General features: G+C 40.1%; 1 protein-coding gene across 11 annotated transcripts in view; it reads right to left on the bottom strand.

Annotated features, from left to right (window-relative positions):
• Nucleotides 1-24,825, bottom strand: part of BBX (BBX high mobility group box domain containing) — a 265,993-nt gene that overhangs the window by 29,917 nt on the left and 211,251 nt on the right. For all 11 annotated transcript variants that reach the window (XM_040621187.1, XM_040621192.1, XM_040621196.1 and 8 more), the window contains 4 exons: nt 22,421-22,501; nt 7,400-8,408; nt 6,245-6,383; nt 3,056-3,204 (listed from right to left, as the gene is read on the bottom strand). In XM_040621187.1, the coding sequence (XP_040477121.1) occupies nt 3,056-3,204; nt 6,245-6,383; nt 7,400-8,408; nt 22,421-22,501 (1,378 nt within the window). The remainder of the gene's footprint in view (nt 1-3,055; nt 3,205-6,244; nt 6,384-7,399; nt 8,409-22,420; nt 22,502-24,825) is intronic.

The raw sequence follows: 24,825 nt of genomic DNA, 5'->3' as shown, positions 1-24,825 counted from the left end.
TCTTAAGTTACAATTAAATTTAGATTTATAATTTAAAGCCTTCATTCGAATACACACAAGTAACTATGAGAGATAAACCAGAAAACCTGGCCGGCACGGGCTGCCTCAGCTGAACGGCACCAGAAGTTAGGTGGGTTGCAATTTACTAGGTAATTTGTTCTTAGAAACAAACGGAAATTCTTTTCCTAAGTCATCAAGCTCTGCCTGCTATAATGTAGCCTGAGCCCAGTCAGAGGAAGGTGGCATTTAGTTATTTTCATCCATTTCTGTTGCAGAGTTTCTGACAAGACCCATTATACAGACGTGAGGGACGGGACAAGGCAGAAACAGTAGGGGGGACACTGGACAAGGGGCAGAGACTCCTTGGAAATAGAGATATCCCTAAGGAGGCCACTGAGACAGCAGAAGTGTAAACCTCAGCAGATACTATGTTGTTGAGATCTAGAACTGTATAATGCACACATAACCATTTCCTCTAGACAGCATTTCAGAAAAACTATACATTTCATATAACCTGGAGTAGCTAAAAAAAGTTCGTAGTGTAAGGCAGGGAAAAATATAGTAATTGCTGAATGATACACACAGGAGAAACTACAGACAAAGTACCAAATTGTTGGAGGAGAAATGAGGTTTCCTATGGATACATGCTCTTTTGTTAATAAACTAATGATCTCATACTCAGTTTTTGCTTTGAACAATTCATTATGCAAAGGTGCAAAGAGTCTAGAGTCTAAGAAAACAATCTTCTCTATCCTCTAAAGATCAGGCAATTACAGCACAGCTGGTATGATAATTTCATTAATAACCTGTATGATAGTACACTGGTGCTGCTAATGCCAAATTACAATTAGTTACAAATACTATTTCTTTAGTTTGCAAAATAGAGAATATATTACTTAGTTTCTGCTTTATTTTAACTGCATTTTGCTCCATGAGTCAGAACGCAGAGCAAAATCTAGTCTTGAAAGACTCCTACCTACGTAATTACTGATAGACTGTAAGGACCCAGTGGCTCGGCGGCTTGAGAGGCATAACGGAAGAGTTAAGATGATACTGTATGAAGTATAATCCGAAGCTCCAAAAAGCTGTTTCACATCAAAAGAAATACTGTTAATCTCAGCTGGGAGAGGAAAAACATATAACAGATAACTAAGACCCAAGAGAAGGTCTCATGAAAATAGATCCTAACTCAGGGTTTTACAGCTTTACAAAAATAAATCTATTGTTACATTCCCTGATAGATAATTTGGCCAACTTCAGGGCTCGAAAATGAATGTCTCAAACTACCAGGAGTGGAGGAGGAGAATACAACCTGCACATCAATCAATTAAGTTCCATTTTATTGGCTTGTCAGGTATTTATCAGCAACTTTAAGTCCAAGAATTATGGGAGCTCACGGTACCTGGCATCTTTGGGCTCACAGACTACTCTGCCTATTCCTAAATGTCTCCAGGGCACAAAGACTGTCATTTCATTGGGTCACCCATTACAGTGCTCAGCTACCTACCTGTCAACAAGGCTACTTTATTTCTTTCCTACTTATCTTGGAAGATCTCGATACAACCCTATTTTATTTTCCCAGATGAGCAAACCTGGTGATGCAACATTTCTTTTTTAGTTCTTTATTCACTAGACTTGTTTTTATTGACCACAGAGGAAAACCAAGCTAATTCTGAAATCACTTTTATGTTCCTCTCTGCTTCACAAAGGGCGAGTTTCTTTAGCCATAGAGATCTATCTTGAGATACAGATCTCAAAGCGACCCTCCCCAGCTGTGTCAACTGCAGTGTGCAAAGGAGCTTTTAGGTCTCGAGGGAGAAAGGTTTAAGTTTCTTCAAAGAAACCGTAATTTTTCCTAGCCCTTACATAGTCCCTCTAAATCCATGAAATTGTGTCTGCTCATTAATATTTATCTCTGATCATTATCCACAAATGCTCGAATTTAGCAAGATTTATGCAAAGATACGCATCATTTTATACCTATTTGCCTATCCATCTGTCTAAAATACACCAAAAAAGGGAATTTATCTGATTTGACGTGAAACAGGCAACAGGCAGCCACTTTTGGAGGGTAATGAAAAAACTCTTCCATCAAATCCTGCGAGCATCAGAAACTCAGCCACACCAGTTCTTCATCTCTCTGTTCACTGTCCTTACAAGTACAGGAGACTAAGAGAATGAAGTCTTTCACATCTGTATGGAAAACTAGAGGTACATTTCCCCACCGATCTTGAGACCTAAGTCAAATCAGAAGACAAGTTTCTCAGTAAGAGTGTGCCGTCACTTTGGGCAGGACGATCCTTTATTGTGCTTGAATGTCCTGAGCTGGCTATCATGCTTAGAACCCAAGTCCCTGCCCCACATATAATGGTGGTCTCACACTCTTTAAAACCCCCCTCTTACCTACAGTGTTGCCCTTGATGAATGCTGATACCCACCCAAGTCAGGCTGATAATTTTGAAAGCTTCCCTCATACCCACAAGGAAGAATCTGATATTCTTCAAAATGAATATACTCAAATAATATTTTTCTAAACTTAACAAAACCACTTTCAATCTATGGCTGGAGGATTATTTGCATTTGGCTTTATTTTCATTTGGTTCACACTGCCAGTAAAGAATGGAGTTTTCTGATTAGGCACATAGAATGATTTCACAGTCCCGGAGTCGAACCTGTCACAGAGACAGCGAACAGAGGAATTAGGGTCGGCCAGCAGTTTCTGCTCAAGAAAAGCTCCAAGTCAGAATTCGGGAGAGCAGAAAGTCGAAGACCATGTGCAACACTCTCAAAAGAGCCACACCTTTCGGGGCAAATGTGCAGGCTGAGATGGCAGAGAAGAGAGGCTGAGGAGGATTAGGAGGGAAAGAAGGGAGCGAGAAGTGAGGCAGGAACCATACCAATAATCCTGGAAAGCAAGCTAAAATTCCAACTGGCTACTGCCTCACTGCCTCACTGCCTCAGTCTAAATCCAATTACGTATCTAGAGGGAGTTGCAGAAGCACAGAAGAGCAGTGAGATGCCGGCCTCCCGGCAGGAGGCGTAGCACACATCTAACCTTTGCTGGTTTTAGTCGGTTCTGAGGACATGTTTCCAGTCTTCTTCTTTTTCCTTGGGACAGGGACGCATTTCCGGTCAAACGTGACAGGACTATATTGAGGGAGGCTGTTGAATTTTTTTTCAAATTCTTCATCCAGCTTTGCTGAGCTAATAAGAGAAGGGGGATGGCATCGATCAGCACAGGACATAAATATTTAAACAGAAAATGATACAAGATAGATTTTAAGATATTCCATTTCAAAACAGGGTCCCCGAGAATTAGGGCACTGTTGATAAATTCTGTGCAAGGACAAAAACATCTGTTCACAAATGCGTGATTTATCAGTACAGCTTTCTCAGTCAATTCCCAGGAAAGGTTATCTTATTGCCTTAGAAAAGCAGAAACACCATTTAAATATAAGAATATTTCTGAAGTTCTCTCCATTGGCATGGACATTTTTCATTAAGTTCAGTACAATGCATATTCCATCCAGACAAGTTTCTCATTCTAAAGATTTGTATATAAGTACCTCCATTGGCAGGCTTATTGGTAACAGGGTATGGATCAGTACTTCTGTAAGATTTGTTTTTTAAGAAAATATTTATTGACTAGTACTTGATTAAAACATATCCAACACATAAAGAAAACACACAAAAAAATTCTGAATATCAGAAAAATATCAGACCGGGATGATGATAAAGCACTCAACAAGGGAAGCCAGTGTTCGATGAACACGCTGGCGGAAAGACAGCTGCGTGTTAGCGCAAACAACGGGTGACTTCAGAAATGGCACCAGCAAAGTGGGGAAATCTTCGGGCTGCTTCTGTCTCCAAGGCCCCCACCCAGCCATGGCAGCATGCCTGCTGGATCCTTGCTGAGACTTATTAACTAAGATGAAACCCAAACAGATGGGAGAAGCTACAGCAGAACGGCTGTGTGTCCTGGATGCAAAATGGAAGGCATTCTGGGAAGAGAGCAGCCTTGAGTTAACTTACGAGAAGCTAATAGCTCATGTGTTAAGGCTGCTACCTAGGGGGTGTACTTTAGGTGTGTCCACCTAGAACTTCTGTTTGGAGAAATACACAAGAGTTGGGCAACAGAGACAGAAGCCTATCAGAATGGTCAATGGAAAAAGGCCGTTACTAAGTTCTATGAAAGCAGGGAGGACGGTAGGTGGGGGTGACGCTCCGTCATTAACAATCATTTTTCATCCAGGTCTAAAATGTTTACACTAATGGAAAATCAGATAATAACCAGATATTATCAGAAAGGGATCTATAATTTGTGAATTTTTCAGATAATCTGAAAAACCAAAAGAAAATTAGGAAAATGTGAGCTAGAACTCATAAGATCCCTTGGGGCTTTTTTTTCCTTTTCTTTTTTCACCTAGAATAATCATCTATGTTTTTCTTGGGGAGGTCTATAAGATTAGAACTGCCAATACTCAGTGCATTTTCCTTGGCTACAAATAGCACATTTTCTGTGATAAAAGGGGTTAACATGCTCATTTAGAAATCTCAGAGAAGACTGATAGACACTGGCATTTCTCACTGCTCATCCACTATGTTGGCGTGTTCTAAACAAAGCAGACCCAGACAGTCTAATTCTGACAGGCCTATATGAAGGGGGGCGGAAACAGCAAAGACCAGAGGTTTACTGTTGATTAGAGCCTGCAGAAAAACCACACTCCCAGTTACATACATGTGCCTTCCTTAGAAATTATTAAAACAAAACAACCCACACACCAATCTCTTTTAGGAGATAGATTTTCAAAAGATTGTTTCACTTTTCTTGTTCCAAAGAAGGCTGGCGGAAACACCTCTCCCAGCGTCAGCCGTTTCTAATGGAAGCATCAGAAACCTTTCTGCTGGGGAGGCTTAATGCCTGCTTGATTCTGCTAGGACTTCATAATGTCTGCAGTGAGAACTGCTTCTCCCCACAGGGCTCTGGTACTTCCAGAAGATACAGAGCACCGGTCCTGAACTCAGTGGTCACATTTTTAGGAAATCCTGCATTTGAAAATACCATTTCACGATAATGAATATAAGAATTTTCATGTCACTGTTTAAAGCACAGTGTAGGCAAAACTAAAGTGAATTGCTCTGGACGTTTAAAATATTAGAAGGGAAATACATAAAAATTATAAAAATATCATCTTAAAATAAACAATCCTGAGGAATTTCACAACATGAGAAATAACTTCCACTCTCCTACTTTGTGATGACCTAGAGCCTTAGAATTAACTGGATTTTAAAACACTGTAACTTCCAAGGGGAAAAAAATATATTATTCCACTAACAGAAATGCAAATATTTATGAACAAACCAAATACAATACTCCCAATGCATGGAATTTGCATACCTTTAAACACACTTATGAAAAAATATGGAAAATATAAAAATGTACTTATTTCTATTCAATGTATTCTTTTCAAGTTGGGCTAATAAGAAATCTCAAAGGATTTTTAAAATAGTACTACTGAATATGCAGATACTTTCCTCACCAATATAAAGTATGGAATCTCCTAACAAAATGTTTTATATTAAGATTGGTATTAAGAATCTTTGGAATCACATTAAAAATGAAGTAATTAATGATTTTGTCTTGATGTATGTTATTGCTTGATACTGCATTTCAACACATAATTAATTACTGAATATTCTCTGTAGCAGGAGAATAGTCAATCTAACATTTTTATCTTACAGCAACAGAACATGGTTTAAACAAAAAAGGTTAGACAGAGGTAGAAACATAATTTTATTTACCTTATATTTTTGAGCTGTCATCTTATTTTATAAATATATGCATATAACCTTTAGAAATATTAAATAAAATATATACAGTAAGTAAAATGGGCAAAATGTAAACATGCTTATAGAATATCCATTGTAAACCTCAGGTGGGAAAATGTGTCCTGGCAATATTAAAGTATTTACAATGTCACACCACTAACACATGGAGGGCCTCAATTCAAACTCAGGCCTACATCCAAAATCGACATACTTTACACTAGACCTAAAATGTGAATGACAGTGTCACTCACACAACCACGTTCCCAGCAGGAACATGTGACACGCTAGATTTCTATTCTCTTATCGTGCTAAGACTGTAGTAAGTGCTGAATGAATACTCAAGAATAAGCAGTTAGTGATTTCTGTTTACACGTGGGGTCTATGCAGTGTGCTGACCGTGCTCACAGGCACTTACCCAAGGAGAGAATCTTCCTTTGGCTTTGTCTTCTTGAACTTCTTGCTCCCACTGGTCCCACTCTGGTTAAACGTCCAGCTTTCTTCATTCCAACACCCTTCATGGTCAGAGGAGTTTCCTTTTCCTGAGCTTCGTTTCCCTAAGGAAATTTAAGAGAAAGAACGCAGTTGGTATATTGGGATGAGGTTGCCTCACAAGTAATTTGTTGACCCCTCAGGTATCATTTGGATGACGCTATTTGTAATTGTTTCAATTTCAGAGTCCTCTAAGTGGTTCATGATGGATCACCTTTATTAATACAACATACAAAAAAGTGGATAGCCTTTGAGATCAGTTGTCTTGTCATAATGCAACAGGCAGTGTGTGTACTGTGTGACTTCAGAGACAAACAACTACCAGCTTTTCCATTAGAGAATCAGACTAAGGTGTAGAAGCCCTTTGCGGGTAGGCAGTACTAATTCTAATTTCCCCAAGACTTTATTGGAATGATATCCCTGGAGAACTAAGTACTCCCAAGGATCTTCATTCAGGCCTTGTTAGACCCATGACTCACACATCTCTGAGTTGGAAGTTAGCCTGGCAAGAGGTAGTTCCCTAGCCAGATGCTGTATTTTAAAACAGATGAATTTATATAAAACACTCTGTGAAATAAGGTATACACATGAACTGGTTTAGTGTTTTAAAGAGCCCTTCACTTCAATTATAGTTTTGAGTACCTAATGGAGAGGGCTAGATAAGTTATTTGCTTTTGGAGCCTATAGGTCAAAATTTTGCCAAATATATCTGCTTGATTCAGGGAATTCTTTCCATCAGTTTTAAAAAACCAGACTAAGAGCTCCAAACATGCAGCGCTGATCCTTCAAAACAAGAAACCAGCCCATATCAGAAAAAAAAAAAAAAAAAAGGTCTGAATTACTTTGAACACATATCCTGAGATCTACCCACAGAAAGAATACAAAATCTCCACAATGGTGTTAAGAAAACACGCACACATGTAGGTAAAATGACAAATGTATGCGATCTATTAGCCATAAAGAACCGTACAGATGTAAAATACTGTTCTGACACCATACTGTTCTTTATGGTGGTTCTTCTCAGTGAGTTTAAAGGAGAAATCTGCTAGTTAGTCTTTTCCTTTCTGTAGAAGTCACTTACCTCTGTCAACATTAGCTCGCAGAGAGGTGAGCATGCCTTCAGACACCAGGGTTTTATAAAGAGCACCTTTGCAAGACCTCTCAGATTTCCGGGAGCCACAAGTCTCTATTTTTCTGTGACAGTCACTTTCCTCAGGCTTGGCCTGTCCTGACAGGCTGGGTGGTAATGCCTCCTCCGTGGGGGTCAACGGTTCTGCTTTTATACCCTCTGGCACCTCACCAGAAATGTTCTTGCTGGCAGAAATACTAATGAAATCTGGAGGTCTTGACTCTTTGGTGGTGTCTGAGGATTTCTCCTTTGACATTTTCTTCTCTCTTGATTTCACTTTTTTCTTTGGTGGCTTGGCATCCAAAATGCTTCCCTTGCCACTGGAGGATGTGCGGACCTTCTTGCGAGGGGTTTCTCCAAGTTTCTCAATGCCCCAGTCTCCCTTTGCAACGGCTTCAATGGTGTAGATGACACTCTCAATGTCGGACTCTGAAGACTGCCTCTTTTTGCAAGTCTTCTTGGGTGTGGATTTATCATTTCCATGTCGATCCATTTTGCTTTTCTTCTTTTTCTTTTTTAGCTTCTCTGGTTTGTTTAATGCTGTGGGATCTTCAATGATCATGATTCCACGAGGATGGCACATGTGATCCTTTCTACTGGGAACATCGCTTATTATGATCTTGCTACTGGCAGAATAAGAAAAATCAGGGAAGTGACTACATTGTTGATCTTCCTCTAGTTCTTCCTTTCTAATTTCTTTGGGATCTTCCATTTTTATATCCATTATATCATCCATTCGCAGCTCCTCAAAATTTCTTAGCTCCTTAGAATCTCTGACATTTTCCTTAGCTGGTTTTTCAAATTCTGCTTCCTTCTGTAACCTGGCGTCATCTGTTTTCTCCATTTTTATTTCTCTTTGTTCTTTGCCCTTCTCCAATTCTTTAATTCTTCCACCATCTGATTCTTTCGCCTTTATTAGCTTTGAGTCCTCCATTTTAACCCCCTCTGAGGCCAGACACATCTAAACGGTTCAAACAAAAATGGGAGAATAGCAAAAAATAGCCTTATTATTCTATACTTGAAATTAGCTTAAACTTTGAAAGTCTATCTCTCTTAAAAAATAATCAAGACAAACTTTACAATGATCAGTCCACTTCTGACAAACTAATTTAAATGACTCAAATTAATAAAAAGCCTTAGGCAACAGGACATATTCATTAAACTCTAGATAAGAATATACCCAAATTTTCATTTTCTAGCTTCATCAGAAGCTTTTTCTGTGAAAATACGATTTGGGAGAAGGAAGACGGGCTTCAGAGTTGGAAGACTGGAGTTTGAGTCTTAGTTTTGCTACTTGCTTACTTTGTGTCCTAGAACGAAAATGAGACATTTCACCCCTTACTCCTCTGCTGTTTTTGTAAAATAAAAAGGATGGTAAGAATAGTTGTCTCAAGAGGATTCTGTGAGGCCTAGAGGAGACAATATACTGATGGCAATCTTCACTAAACAATCCTCAGACTGTTCAGATGTTTGCCTTTTCTTTTTTCTTGGGGAATGAGAAAAACAGTAGCATTTTTGACCTACCCACTTGAAATTAGAGATGAGAAGATGACTCATTAAATAACTACAGAAGGTTTTGGTTAATGAAAAAGACGTTATAGTCCTCAGATGTTGACACATAACCCGAGTAATCACGAAAGTGCTTAAAACTAAGTGGTGGTGTTTGCTTTTTTTTTTTTTTAAGGCTCATTGAATGGAAGACTTGATCGGCTCTGAACTTACTCACCTGCAAATTCTGACCAGAACTAATGTGAAATTGCTTACTGTCTTAATTGATCACAGGTAAGGGGACTATTCATATGCTTTTGCTATCAGAATCTTCATGCATTTGCATTATGCCCTGGGGGATTTAACTGCATAATGTTAGGATGCATATACTATATCATTTTCCTAACATCTGAAAAATTCTGAATACCAAAACACATCTGGCAGCAATTTGGTTATGTTTTTAAACTCCCCAAATTTCACACATAGGACCTTAAAGGAAACTCTTGCCATCTCCCTAACCCAGCTCCTAGGTACCTCGAAACTTCAATCTAAAAAACTATTTTCTGAAAGGGGAATTTGCAGCTTATTATAAAATTTATTTTCAATACCTGGATTTTCATTCATAAACATTCCCTGCAGGGCTCCCAAGTGTCAGGCCCCATGTAGGACCCCCAAGATAAAAAGACCATCCTCTGGGGTCAGACTTGGTTTGCGGGGACATAGTTAAATACACCAAGAAGGCTGGAATGATCGGTAAATATGGGACCTGTTATTGTTGCCTCCCTCAGGAAAACGGGAAAGAAAATGCAATAAGCCAGCATGCTCAGTAGGCTTGCTCTTTCTGTGGCAAAATCAAGATGGTAAGATGAGAGGTGGAGATCTGGCACTGTGGTTCCTACACAAACGTGGTAGCTGATGTACCTCGACCTACACAACCCCTCCTGCCCTCGAAGGAACGTTGCCATCAGACTCATGTCTGAAGTAACTGAAAAAACCAGCAGCAGAAGGTCCATGAGAAACACTGCTAGCCTATAATAAATGCGTTAATTTATGTAACCAAAAAAAAAAAAAAAGAATACAAAGTTCAATAAGTTCCCCTCTCTGTCTTTGAGGATTCATCATGAGGCTGACGATGATGATTAGGCCAAGGGCACCACAGAAGTTCTCAGCCATTACTCATTTTACCTATTTTGTATTAGTAACTTAGAGGAAAAAGAGTTTGGGTTTTCTGAGCCCCCAGATCAAGCTCATGAGTAGGAAATTGATACTTAAAAAAAAAAAATCACCAGTTTATCAATGGCAAATTATCAGAAATGCTAACATCTATAAAACTCATTTTTGAAACAGATAAGACATTCAATTAAATATCAGATCCTCTTTTACCTCACTTTTCCCCTTAGTACTTTCAATGCATCTCAAATCTTTCTGTGAGAATTATAATTGGTAAGTCTGATTGGTAAGGGGAGAAGGGGGAGGGGAGGCAGATTATGCAAGTTTTCAAAAAAATGAACATGACAAGAACACCCAGGGAAGATCCAGAATAGTATGGATTCACGACAGAGCTATCTTTTTTGGGAAATCATATAAGTTAACTTTTAGACCTCAGCAAATAATTATGAAGACAGAGAACTTCCCTTTAGTAAACCTTAACAGACAGAAGATCAAAGCAAAAATGTTATTTTAACTCTGAAACACTGATATATTTAATTTCCTCTGCATGTTTTACTCTCATCAGAGAATTTGCTGTTTTGGGATTGATTTTGAAATTTTTATTTTCCTTTCCCGATTATCCTAGCCCTTCATGAATAACCATCCTACCCGGGGACAGAGACTATGCTAGCTCTGGAAAAAAGACCTGAAAGGCATCCTCAAGGTAAATTTTATGGTTTTTCAGCCACTATCACTCTGGTGACCTTTAATAAGTCATTCCAGGAGCCGCGTCCCATACGGGCACTGGTTTTTATAGTGGTATGCCAACAGTTTGTATTTGCATAGGTTCATCTTAGCAAACCTAATAATACTTTGCAAACTCCATTCTCTGCTTCAATATATTTCAAAATGATTCTCCTCATCACCCCTGATAGGATTCCACAGCTAGGAATGAAATGGAACAAATGCAGACATTCACTCTGGGGACATATTCCAGGAAATAGCATAATATTTCTTGTGGAGGTAATTACACCAGGCACTAGTCATGCTTTACTTCCTTGTTTCGGGCTCTTAAAAGTTTTTTTCCCCCACAAATAGAGTATGTTAATCCTAAATTAGAAGAAAAACAATTACACTGCTGGAAGTAAAACTATAAAAATAAAACAAATACCTCTGAATCAAAAACTATGAATCATAAATCTCACTAACCAAAAACCAAAAAAACACAAATCAGACTCAGAAACTGGGTGTCATTCTAGGTTACCTAATTTAACATCCTTCCCCATGTAGAAATCCATTTTACTACAATATTCCCAAGACTTAATGATCCAACTTTTTGCACAAAGATAGTGACCACATTAGAGGGCAGTTCTCTCGGAAATCTTTAACATTTTGAGGAAAAAAAACAAAACTATCATTCTGTCAGTACTAGTTGTTCCCTGAAGTCACATAACGTAATCCGCTCTTTCTCTCATGTGACAGACTTCCAAATCCTGGAAGACAGACGTTATGCTCCCCTAAGTGTCTTCTCCTGGCATAACGTCCCAGTTCTCTTAACTGCTCACCACACGTAAAGGCTTCCCGACCTTTCAGCAGTTGGGACCCTCTTATCTACATATAATACTGGGGTCCTGAAGCGAGAACTGGGCTTTACTGAAATAAGCTGGGTTCAGGACCAGTACCACAGTGCTGGCCCAAGGCCCCACTTTGACTTGAATCCATATCAGGAAATAAAGGCTGAGAAATGGGGCAACAGTACATGCTCCGCTGGGTTGTTGTGATGCAAAAGGATAGACACAAAACTTTACATAAAAAGCTTCGCAAGGGCTGGGGAACATGGATCTTTCTTAGAATAAGTTCCTAGTCTTCGGGGCGCCTGGGTGGCACAGCGGTTAAGCGTCTGCCTTCGGCTCAGGACGTGATCCCGGCGTTATGGGATCGAGTCCGTCAGGCTCCTCCGCTATGAGCCTGCTTCTTCCTCTCCCACTCCCCTGCTGTGTTCCCTCTCTCGCTGGCTGTCTCTATCTCTGTCGAATAAATAAATAAAATCTTAAAAAAAAAAAAAAGTTCCTAGTCTTCTGCAAGCCTCTAGATGAGTAGTGGAACTGCCAACTTGTCAGCAGACAGGGACACACTTATCTTCTAATGGGGCACAATGAAGAATCTCTAACCTCCCATTTAAAAAAAAAAAAAAAAGGTCAGGGCTCTTGGGTGGCACGGTAGGTTAAGCGTTCGACTCTTGGTTTTGGCTCGTGATCTCAGGGTTCTGAGATCGAGCACCCCCCCTCCCCCGAGTCAGGCTCTGTGCCCAGAGGGGAGTTTGCTTCTCTCTCCCTCTGCCCCCTGCCCAGCATACACATATGCACACTCGCATGTTCTCTTACTAAAATAAATAAATCTTTAAAAAAAAAAAAGGTCCTACTTCTGGCTTATACTGGGGTTGTGGTCAATGGAAATCCTGGATTTCTTTACCCACATCATATGCTGGGAAGCGTGGTCTCTCCATTATTTTTTGTACATAAATGTGAGATTTTTCCATTTTTCCTTATAAAGTTTATCCTTTCGAACTCTGAATTACATTACTTTCCATCTCTGTGTTATGGACACATTTGATAAAGGTGCTGTTTATGTCTTCATCCAAGTCTTTGGTCATGTTGAATAAGAAACGTCCAAGCACAGAGCCTTCTGGCAGACTTCGAGAGCCCTTTCATCAGGTTTATTTGAACATTAATGAACTTCAGCAATCAAAGACTGTTTTATAATCCAGTCTAAATTCCCCCCATTTTGTTCACAAGGACACTGTAAGATTAGGTGTCAAAAGTCTTGCTCCAATTGATACAGTATGGCAACAGCATTCTCAGCCTATTTCATAACCATACCAAGTGGAAAATGAAAATGGCTTGTATACCAGTCAGGGTCTAATTAGGCAAACAGAAACAACTTAAAGCATAACTAGCAGAGGGAATTTAATGCAGGAATAGGTTGGTTACAATCCAGGGATTAGCAACAACAGGAACAAATGGGGAAGGTCCCCAGAGGAAGAAGGAACCACGATGGGCCTAACTGGAGGGAGCTGAACACATGGAAGAGATGTTATCTTTGCTCTACCCCCAACCCCTCCTCACCCCTTCCCTGTGCATTCTGGCCAAGCTCCCCCCCTTGAACGTATTTTCCCATCAGAGTCTCCCACTGGCTGAACCCAGCTGGAAATCAAGGGGACACGGGCACCCAGGAAAGGCAGTCTGCAGCCACCAGAGATATGAACCACGAGGACCGACCCTGAAACAGCACATTTGAAAAGGACCTTTTGGGGGGAGACTTTAATTCCCAGTTTTTATATTCACTTCTCTGAGTTCAAATATTTTATTATCAGAAATAATTTTCAAAATTCCCTAGGAATTAACAGTCTGTATTCCACATAAAACAAATGACCTGGGAATAGCCATGGATGTAGTGACTCTTAGAAGATGTCAGCACTTTTAGATAGGAGCAAATTCTACCTTGGGAAGCTATTTCCAAAGGCACGGATTCTGGAGCTAGACTGTCTGGGACTGCAGACTGACTCTGCCTCTGATTTGCTCATTTTCTATAAACCTTTCTGTGCCTTAGTTTCCCCATCTATAACACATGGACGGTAACAATATTTCTCTTAGGAACACTGTGAGGTTCAATGAGCTGCACATGTATAGCTCTTGCAATAGTGCCTGGTATGGAGCAAGAAACGTATTCTGACAACCATCCCTCTGCGGCCTCATGCCATGCAGAATGAACATAGCTGCGGGCAGTAACAGTACTAGTTCCATGGGTATCATTAGCAGCACGCCATGGCCTGGGTACACTAAGTACTTTGCTCCAATTTTTTCATTCTAGGGTTGAATGATTCTGTAATTGGGAAAAAAAACATATACGACAAAATTAGATGCGAGATCTTAAATCAGTTATCTTTCAAGAAGCTACTCTCATTGAACATACAGTTAAGCTCAGTTCTACTACTGGGTACAAACATCTACTTTTGAGTGGTTTATCAATTCACTTCAGTGATACCTATGAAAGTGCATACAAACTATGTTCTGTTCACAGGCTTGGACTTGCACACGGATGAGCACATCGTGGACACAGAGGGACATCAATTAGTGCGAAGTCAAGTGAATAAAACTGCATTGGGGGAAGCACAGAATTAATGCCTGTTATTAATTAGTCAAGTTGCCCTTAATAGAGGGCTGGTTGTTAATCAGCCTTGAAACAGAATATGCCTTAGCAAATGACAATTTATTCTTCGATTATTATTTTAAATTGAACAATAACCTTCTTTAAAAGTGAGGATGTAAAATGTCTGCAGGACACCTTCCGGATGGAATTCCCACGGCTGTATTCAAAGAAGTCAGAATGTTAACGTTTTAAATCAAACGCCTCGCATAAATATTTGATATCTATTGTCTATTCCCTCAGGCACTATATATATATTTTTTATAACTGAAACTCAGGGGGCACAAAATTGATCCTGTTCACCTTTGTATTCTCCTCCAAGGATCTCTCCTAGTACCTTTCAAAAAGAAGGCATTCCACAGATAACTGTGTTGAACTGAATGGTTCATTAGTTCTGAGGTAATGGAGGAGTCTAAAATGCATTCTGATTCATACCAGAAAGAGTTACCTTACAAGTCTGTTAAAAAAAAAATGCTAATTAGGACCCACATTCACACTGTCCTTCCTTATGCTTCCCAAGAGCAACAGTGAAAATTTATTTATTTATTTATTTATTTATTTATTTATTTATTTATTTATTTTTAAGATTTTATTTATTTATTTGACAGAGACAGCCAGCGAGAGAGGGAACACAGCAGGGGGAGTGGGAGAGGAAGAAGCAGGCTCCCAGCGGAGGAGCCCGATGTGGGACTCGATCCCATAACGCCAGGATCACGCCCTGAGCCGAAGGCAGACGCTTTAACGACTGCGCTACCCAGGCGCCCCCCAGCAACAGTGAAAATTAATCACCAATATTTTAGTTTTACTTCTGATAACTGAACCCTTACTAAAGTTTCTCACTGTTTTGTGTAGTCAGAATGGCCTGACAGTGATGTGCTGGAAGAAATGGCAACTCGCCCCCCCCAAAGAAAAATGAAAACCAGTATGCTGGAACGGAGATGCTACAGGATGCCCATATCGGACAGATGTGTAAAAAACTACCCTCTTCAAAATGATTACAAAGAGAACTTTCCGGAGGAATACTGAAGGGGTCGGATGGAATGTGCAGTGGAGGGATTATTTTTTATGTGCCTGGGTTCAAGGAGATTGCCATTTTCAGTTCAGGGAAGATCACGACATAGGCTCACGGTTTGTTACTGGGGACTACAGAGACATAATAAATCTGTGCTGAGCAAGCTTTTATCTCTTTGAATCAAAGACACTCTAAAATGTATTCCTTTCTACAAATGTTAAGGTATCGATTCATTTCTTTAATGTGTCCTGCAGTAAAAGACTTAGTGAAACGACCAGTGAAAAAATAATTCATCATGTGTACTAGGGAAGAATAATACCACAGAAGTAGATGCCCTTTAACTGGTACAAAGCAATGGGTAAGTTGTTCCCAAAATGTACCCTACTATTTCACTCTTAATTATCTTTGTCTTTCATTGTCTATTATAAAGGATCCAGCTAGATTAAAAATAAAAGGCAGCGTGAAAACAGACCCACTGACACTCATCAAGAAGTTTCAATTTCAAAATCTCTGCCTTTTAGTACAAAATAAATGTTTTGCAGCCAAGGTATGTTTATAGTCATTTTGCACTGGATTATTATCTGCCAAAACAGTGTAGACATAACCCTGGGATGGCACTTAGCAGTGCTTTCCAAGATGTGCACTTCTCTCATAATTAAATAAAACCAGAATGTTTTTGCCATGAACATACACTGGCTGATGGGTGCAGAGAATAAAGAATAGCACCGATGTTAAGAAAACTCAATTTTCTTTAGTATAAAAGATAACTGGTCACAGAACAGTGGTGGCTTAAATGTGTCTCTTTACTATTTCTTCAGAAATTATACAATTTCTGAAGACTCCAGATGGGGTGCAGTGACTTTTGTTCCATAGGACATTTATTCAAGTTTCCCCTAGAAGTGTTAAAGGAAGTCATTAGGAGAATTCCTGTGTTGCAGTTCCTCCAAAAATAAGTTGATGGATGCATTTGGGAATGAGATGAAAAGTTTTAGGGCAGAAGTTTCATAAAAATGACTCACAATTCTGCATAAAAAGCTCTACAGAAAGAAATATATCACTTTCAAAGAAAAGACCCCCTCAAATATACTTTAAGTATTTAGGATTCAGTTATATGACAGCAGTGTAGAAGGGGCCAGGGTGAGAGCCATCCACTGAGATCCTGGCTCATGTCTTCTCACAGGCGCATGTCGCCAGAAGTTTTCCACTCCGTTCTGTACACAGCTGCCATGGGAGTCTGCTTTCCCACTGCACGCCCCTGCCCTCGGTCTTCACTCGCTCTTCACGATCTTCACGCACAAGTTTTTCTGCTTCACACTAACCACTCTCCCAATTCCAACTGCAGCCACACTCCACCTTCCATAAGTCTCCCAGCACAGCTCTCTACTCCTGCCTGTCTGATTTAGTTGTTGTCACGCACCTACCTCGCATCTGCCTGCCTTTTTACCCCTTGATCCCTCTGCTGTGTCTCTCCCATCCCTCCATTTAATTACGCAGCTCCCCATCTGCGCTGTATGGGTGCTTAGGTACAAAAGAGGGAGGTGCACAAGGGTAAGTGGGGGCTGGCAGTGACTGCTGGCCTCAAGACTCAGGGCTCATTAGCGAAAGGAGAGGACGGTGGGGGTGCCACTACCGGCCCTGACCGATCGTGCTCATGTTGGAAGGCTGGACCAGTGTCTCCAGATTCTCTTAAATTTTCATGAGAAGTCAGACGTACATATTTGAAATCTCTATTTTTAAAATACTAACCCCTAATTCAAATGTAAAGTATAATACAGGTCAACAAACTGTGGCTGAAAAAAAAAATCTCTGCAAATTAAATGTGGCCCAAAGGCTGCCTAGTTTCAACCTCTGTTCCTCAACAACTCCTTCATCAAGAACCAGCTCCATGCTCTCTGTCTCTGTGCTGGGTCCCCACAACACTCCTGCTAATATTAATTCCTCCCTTTCTTGGCTTCACACGTTCACTTTGTGCATCACTCGTCACTCAAGGAGAGCTTTGTCATTTCAATGCATGGTTCCCTGTGAAACCATTTGCACACTTATTTCTCGTCCCTCAACTTTTTATATCTTAACTCGGCAACTGGAGAATAAGTTCTTGGAGGACAGGAGTCGTACACCACAATTTCCTCACAATATCTTCCAAAGTATATTCACTAACAGGCACTTACTTATTTAAGGGTGTAAGATGTATCTTGGCAGTTTCAAAAGTACAGACACTTTTTAAAAAGGAAATATCAGCTCCATTTCTTTGACAGCAGTCTTGAAAAATCTGTCATCTTATTCAGCCATACACATATGTGTAGGAGTGAGCTGTCTTCCATAGAGCCTTCTATAATACACAAAGTCCTATAACAAGCAACTTGCAGTCTTTTACATTCATCTAAATCAAGGAGACAGAATAGCCCAGTGTGGAAGAGCCCGGGTTGTGGAGACGGACTGCCTGGGTTTCCTACTGAGGCTCTAATTTCCTGTCCACATGACCTTAGGCCAAGTCACAAAACCTTTCTGCCCTTGTTTCCTAATGTGTCAAAGAGGAATGATCACAGTACCTATCTCAGAGGATGTGTGTGAAAATGCAATGAATACATATGAAGTACTTAGAAAAGTGCCTACCACATAGCAGATAACAAAGTCATCATTAGCTTGGGTTAGATAATACAACTTACTTTCTGCTATTAAAATTTATAACCTATTTTAAAGAATACATAAAATTATTTCAGAAAAAGAGAAGTAGAACAAAGAGTGATTAATATTTTTAGGCATGCGTTCCAGTCTCTAGTGGTACTCTAAAGCACCAAACCTGCACCTGGATACAGTAAAGTGTGCTCACACCACCGATCTTAGAAGAAGGTTTGCAGCTTATCTCATCGTAATAAACATTATTTGTACATCTGTATGGAGGTAACTTCAGCAGCCTCACTGTTATTGGCATGGAATAGGTCCTCAATTAATTATTATTTGTTGGAATAAATGAATCAACTGTGCATCTTATTTTACTAGGCAATTTGATACCAGAGACCTTCCAAGTGTAGACTTTTCTTCACTAAAATGTACAGGTAAAGATGTCTCTGTGCGTCCTCCAACTATCTAGCAACTATAATATACAGTGATCTCCAGGGGGATGCTTTGCTATTCTTTATAGGACTTGACCTAATTAATTTCAAAATGAAAGGAAACACATTAGAGTACCTGCACCAATTAAGCAACTGATTAACTGAACAGTATGAATCTCATGGAGGTTTAAACATAAAGGACTGTATTTTCTTCTCAATTCCCTGACCTCAGCAGTGCTATGCCAACTCCCTTCCTAGCTGGAGTAGATTCCTGAAAAATACCTGGAACAGATCCCAGAATTTTCAGGTCACTTTCAGCTATTAAAAATCCACCCAGTTTAAAATGCCAATCAAGTGCCTGAAGCAGGGCCTTCCCCGGGGCATCTCCTGGCTACAGGGTCTCAGGAAAATAGAAGGGGTCCTTACAATGCCAAAACCGAGAGTGCAGGCCAATTCAAGTCTCTTTGTGTCTGCTGCCAACTTCCTCCAATTTTCTTTTTGCCTGCTCAAGTGGGTGTAGGGCAGAGCAATAAGTACATGCCAAGAATGTTTCTTGCTTTTCACCATGAAGCCATTTCTTGCACGCAACAGCCCCTGTAGCTTTGGGAGGTGTCCTTATTCAGCCCTTCTCCCATGTCAGCCCGTAGGAAGGAGGTGGGGTAGGGGGAGACGTGAGTTCCTGGGCTGCTTGTGGCCCTTCCCTTCACAACGCTATTTTTAATAGCTTCTGCTGTAGGACAGGAGAAGCAATGGTGGAGGCAAAGTAAACTGCCCATGGTTATGTCTGTCTTTTTTTTTTTTTTTTTTTTTACCTGTTCCTGCTATATAAGACTGAATGACCTTGTCAGGGGATGCCAAGGGCAGGGATGGTATAGGAAGTATTTAAGAGGCAGGGGTGCCAACTGATCGGAAGGCATATGGTCCAGGGGCTGGAACAGGGTCTTGTAGGCCCCTTGCTGTGTCCTCTAGGTGCTGAAAGGTTCAGGGGAGCCTGGGGATGCTGGGAAAGTTGCATCAAGGGTACTCAGGAGGTTTGGGTCACAGTTTTTTACTAACAATGGGAAGTAGTTGGTACTTTAGTACCAGCACAGCTGTACTGGAGGAAACTGGCTGAACATCACTCCTGCTTGTGGGAGCTCATCAGGGTCCTGAGCAAAGCTGTCTCTGTTGCGTATTTCCTGATGTGAGAGACTGTCCCAGGCCTGCTCTCTGACAACCCCTCCCCCCATGACTGTCCCAAAGCTTCTTGCCTGACCGCACTGAACTGCTTTCCCTTTGTCCACTTGACCCGTGGAAACTCATGCATCTTTATGATACCGAAACAGAGAGTACAGCAGGCCATTCTAAGCCTCTCCCTGCAGCCAACTTCCTCCAGTCCTTTTCTCACGTGGTCAGACAGGTGTAGGGCACAGCAATAAGTCTATGTCTAAAACATTTCTTGCTTCCACCAAAGAATGAGAAGACACCTCTTGCAGATACCCCCCAAACTTTAACAAAGGCTGTCTTAGAGCTCCCTTCACTTTGCTTGACACGGGGCAGGGATGAAGAGTGGAAAGCACTTCCTTCCTTTCCTCCTCAGGACAGGGAGAAAAGCCAAAATATTCCAGATGACTGGACAGTCTTTGATAGCCCCCCTCCCACTGATGACTTGGGGGTTAGGATGGGAATGAAACGAGAAATCCCTGTAGTGGCATATGGGACAGGAGCTGGATCAGACCATCTCTTTATAAATCCCAAGGATCTGGCCCAAACTGAAAGTGGCTTCCTGGTGGATTTCCCTTTGATATGAGTGAATTTAAAGCTGTTCTTTCATATTTCAGACAATAGCACCAATTCTGGGCAACAGGAAAAAATCCTCCTCCATATCCTGTTATACTTGTTTTAAGAAGCACCCAAAATAATTAAATATTATATTCAGTTAAAAAAATGAATATCAAATACACATGGAATAAAAAAAAATTGAGGAAGCCTATTTCTACTGGTGATTATTTGGAGACGCTGATTAATCCATTGTGCACATATTTATGTTTAATTAGAAACTGGGAAGGATTTAGAATGTTATTCTAAAACACAGTCTATTAGCATTATGGCATCATATTCATGTGGTGCAAATAATAATGTGAGATTTTCTTGGTAAATTATTTTTTAGCGACCCTGTTTTATCAAAAGCATATATTTTTACTCAGATGTTATAAGAAACCAAGTCTGAGTATAAGCTGATTTGCTATAATTGGAATAGGCTTACTGCAGTCATTTTACCCCTTTAAAATTATGATACCAGCATTCAAACATCTGTTAAACCATAGCATCTGTTTCATATTTGGGATGCATCCCTACAAATTAGAAGAATGTTCTTTTTAATGAGCTCTGATTTAATAGGGAATCCTTTTTTTTTATATAACTGTTATGCCAAAAAAAGAAAATGAGAAGACTAAATCATCTCTCTAGCGCCCTCCACAGCAAAGTACCTCAAAGGTCCATATACTTCTAGTACAAAACTGTTCAATAAAGATATATTAATATGAGAGTTACAATTTAGTGTTGTTATGTATATTATTATGAGCGTGTCTGTATGTAAGCGTGCACACACACAGGGAAATGCAGAGAAGGCCATACATTCCTATTATTCAAGAAAAATAGTCACTTCTTTCAAATACACGTCTTGACAATCTGTAGGGTCTTAAAAATACGAAATTCATGACCTCGCAGTCTCTCTGTTTACTAAGATTTGTTTGCTCCAACTCCAAAAAGGCACACTTGTTGCCAGATCTTCACCATTTCAGTTCTGTCTGAAGTAGTACTTTGCCACTGACTCACTCAGTTCTTTTTTAAATGATTCCCTGTGATCTTTGGAAGTTTTCTAGTCATTTGTAGCCCACTATTTGGGTCTGATTTTGTCTTACAAGAAGCATGTCAGCTTAATGTCAAACAACAAAGGAGTCATTTGTTCCACGGTTTATATACTTTACTGTTTCAGGCCTTTGTATTTTTCTATTTCTAATGTGGACCTGGGCTAGACTTTAAAAGCTTCATTTGAACATCCTAGATTTTTATGATATAAGCTACCATAAAATTTAGAAAATGATAGGTTGTGTCCCGTTAAATTTAATAAAGTACAGAGGCTTTATAAAAAGAACTGTATCATTCACAAAAAAACCCCAAAAAACAAAAAAAAAAAACCCCAAAAAACCAAAGAAACTCCAAAAACCCAACTCAGAAGGAACTCACTGGAAGGAAGCCAGAAAAATGAGAGAAAAGAAAGTTTAATATAAGAGATATTTGGCCACCCATTTTGTGCCTCCTAATTTGTCTCATCAAAAGAGAAAAAAACCGCTATTATCATGTCCTGGCGCTACAGACATTTCTTTCACAGAAGGAAGGCAGAGCAGTTGCAGGTAGGCAGAGAAAACCACGGTCCCTGCCCACCCCAGCAATAACTTCTGTTGGCACCTTTCTCGCCAACCCATCCCCCACCAAGCGAGGGCTCTCTGTTCCTCACAGGTTTAGGAAAGCTCATTTTCTCCTGTGCCAAAGGAACAGCAACATTTTATTCCTACGTCATATCAACTGTACTACTGACAGGTGTTACAAAACCAGATTTTTAAACATGTCATTTGAGTTCTTCACTAAAAAACAAAAAACAAACAGAAAAAAACCCAAAATTAAAACATTAACCACCTGGTTTAAAAGTAGTGTCTTCCAGGAATTTATAGATGTTATAGGAGAATCTGAGGAGAGAAACATGACTCAGGCCATTCTTCAGGGTTCAGGCTGGACTTATTTCACCAACGTGAGACAAAAACTGACCTTATTTTACAATCCTACCTGTGAAAAAAGATTCTGCAATTTCCCTGAGCCCCCTTTTTCTGTGCTTACTGACTTCTCGTAGCAAAACTCCCTTTTTCCTAAATCAAAGGCTAACCCTTTCATGGTTGAAAATTAGATACAACAACACACTTTCTTGTCACGGGTGAGATGGCACAGTTTGAAGAACGCTGTGATGATGAAATTTTTTTTGTGGTTTCCTCCTTCAGATCTTATCTCTAAATATTGTTAGAAACTTGCCTCTGCCAGTTGAAAGAGTGCCGACTTCCCACAGCGCTTCACAGGTTCAGCACCACCCAACTGCGAAGTGTTCGAAGAAATCTATACGGAAAACAGTTCACGTAAAGAATGTTAATTGTGTTACCAGAATCTTTGCTTCCTATTCATACACACCCAGGAGCTTTCTTTAGTTTATGAGAACATCATTGTTCCCAAGCACCAAGTAACTTGAGATGTGTCATACTTGGGATAATTTTTGAAACCAATTTTAGTCAACCACCTCAAAAATAGTAACAAAAACCAGGTGTGGCTTGGATAGCCGTTTAATGACAAGAGTATTTATCTTGTATACTCCAAGCTTTAAATTTAACTCTACAACCTTAAAACCAGATATGCATTTCCATTTCTATATAAACGCCAACTCATCAACGGGCCAAATACAAGGGATTTAGAGTCATTTTGTATGTACCAAAGCAACAAGTTTTTGTTGTTGTTGTTGTTGTTTTTAAGGAATACATTTGAGACCTCTAAAAGATTTGGGAAAGAGCCTTGTCAGTCAACAAATATTTTTTTGAGAATCCAAAATCAATGAACGAGGGCATTATGACAGAAGCTACCAGTTTTATAGAAAACACTGGCCCTGGCTTGGAGAGACTGCTCTAGGGCATGTACAAAGATGACAGTCAAGACCACATCTCTAGGTAAGTTACAGAGCTAAGGCCTGTATTGAGGCACTTCAACGTTTTCAACGTTACACTGACTGCATGCTCTTCTGCAAACCTGACAAAAAGCAGCTGGGCACTGATAACAATGAATTGCATTGTCCTTTTTCATTTTTATATGAAAACTTCATTTTCAATTTCTAGCCTAACTTGGTAAAAAGCTGAGGACATACATTGTTAAGGATCTTTACAAAGTATTCTTCTCCTGGAGAAGCTCTGTCATCATTAGAGGAGCTAGCCCTGGTGTATGCTTTTCATATTCTTCGTGATTCTGAATTCTTCCTCAATTTAAGACAGAGGTCTCTCTCAGTTTAGTTTAGGAGGCAGTGCTGCCTGGTGTCTATATCCTTACAGATGACCCCAACTCCCACGGGGAGTTCTGTGGCGCTGTCAGCTCTGGGAGAGACTGGGAGCTCACTGCTAAAGAGAACTTTCCCTTTGTAGAGGCAAATATTTAATAAGCTGCCTGGACCATTTAGAAGGTTCTAGTTTACGGAATAAGGACTTTTTCTTCCTAGGTATTATCAACTTTAACAGTTCTTTGCTATTTATCCCAACAACTTCTTCTTTAGAAAATTAACTAAATGGTAGGGGCGCCTGTGTGGCTCAGTTGGTTAAGCGTCTGATTCTGGTTCAGGTCATGATCCCGGGGGGCATGGGACTGAGCCCCACTTCGGGCTCCCTGAATCTTAAAAAAAATATATTAGAAAATTAAACGGGGCTCAATCTTTCTGAAGTCTGGAATGTTTTTGTCTAGCTAAACTTTCTCTGATACGTGCCACTTCTACTTTTTCTAGACAAGCTGAATTTAATAACTCACCTCATCACTAAACTAAGAGAAATGAACACCACCTCTCAATGACTTGAGGGAATGAAGTACTGAACAGAGATGTCAGTGTCTTGAACCAAGGTTGTAAAAACGAAAGAACATGACCTTTTGTCAGACAGACACGCCTTCATTACTTTTTGCTGTGTTGACTTAAGGAAATAATCAAGACTGAGTCTCCTCTACCTCATCTTCGAAACAGAGACAGTAATACCTGCCCCACATTACTGCTGTGAAGATTAGATTTTATGTTAATGAAGAGTCTGGCACAGTGCTGAGCTCATATTATGCTTTCAATAAATGGCGCAATTATTAACAAGAATTTATCATTAGGAACACGAATAAACATAAACTCTCTTAGTATAGTTCCAAAAATTAGTTACATACTGAAATTGGAAAGGAATTAAAAATTGCAATGTTAGAGGATAATTATGACATCTAATAATTTCTGGAATTTTCATCTGTCTCATGTCACATGATACTCCGGGATCACGAGAGGACAAGCTTGGTAGCGCTGCACTAAGCCAGGATGCGGTGCGTTCTAGTTCTTCCACTGGCGCCCTCTGCTGTTGCTTGTGTTGCTAGAGGGTTATGCTCCTCGCACCGTCTGTTTGTCCACCACAACACATCCTGTGCATGGCCAACTGTGGGGCTCAGTGATGGACTTGGGACTGCATTAACTGCCACCTGAGTTCATGTACAGTCGTCTGAGTTGAGGCTTGAGGATGGTTCTTTAGCTTTCAAAAGGAACCACCACCTATGTCTTGTAAGGACTAGTTCCCTCATCACCCATGGGAGGATTTTTACCTCTGTGTAGGTATAAGGAAGATTTCCAAAGGAGCTTGTGAGGGGAAGGCTCAATGTATTTTAGTAGTCCA

This window comes from Ursus maritimus, unplaced genomic scaffold, assembly GCF_017311325.1.
Source record: "Ursus maritimus isolate PB19 unplaced genomic scaffold, ASM1731132v1 scaffold_4, whole genome shotgun sequence".
NCBI lineage: Eukaryota > Metazoa > Chordata > Mammalia > Carnivora > Ursidae > Ursus > Ursus maritimus.
Note: the sequence above shows the minus strand (reverse complement) of the source record. Positions and strands in the feature narration are given on the sequence as shown.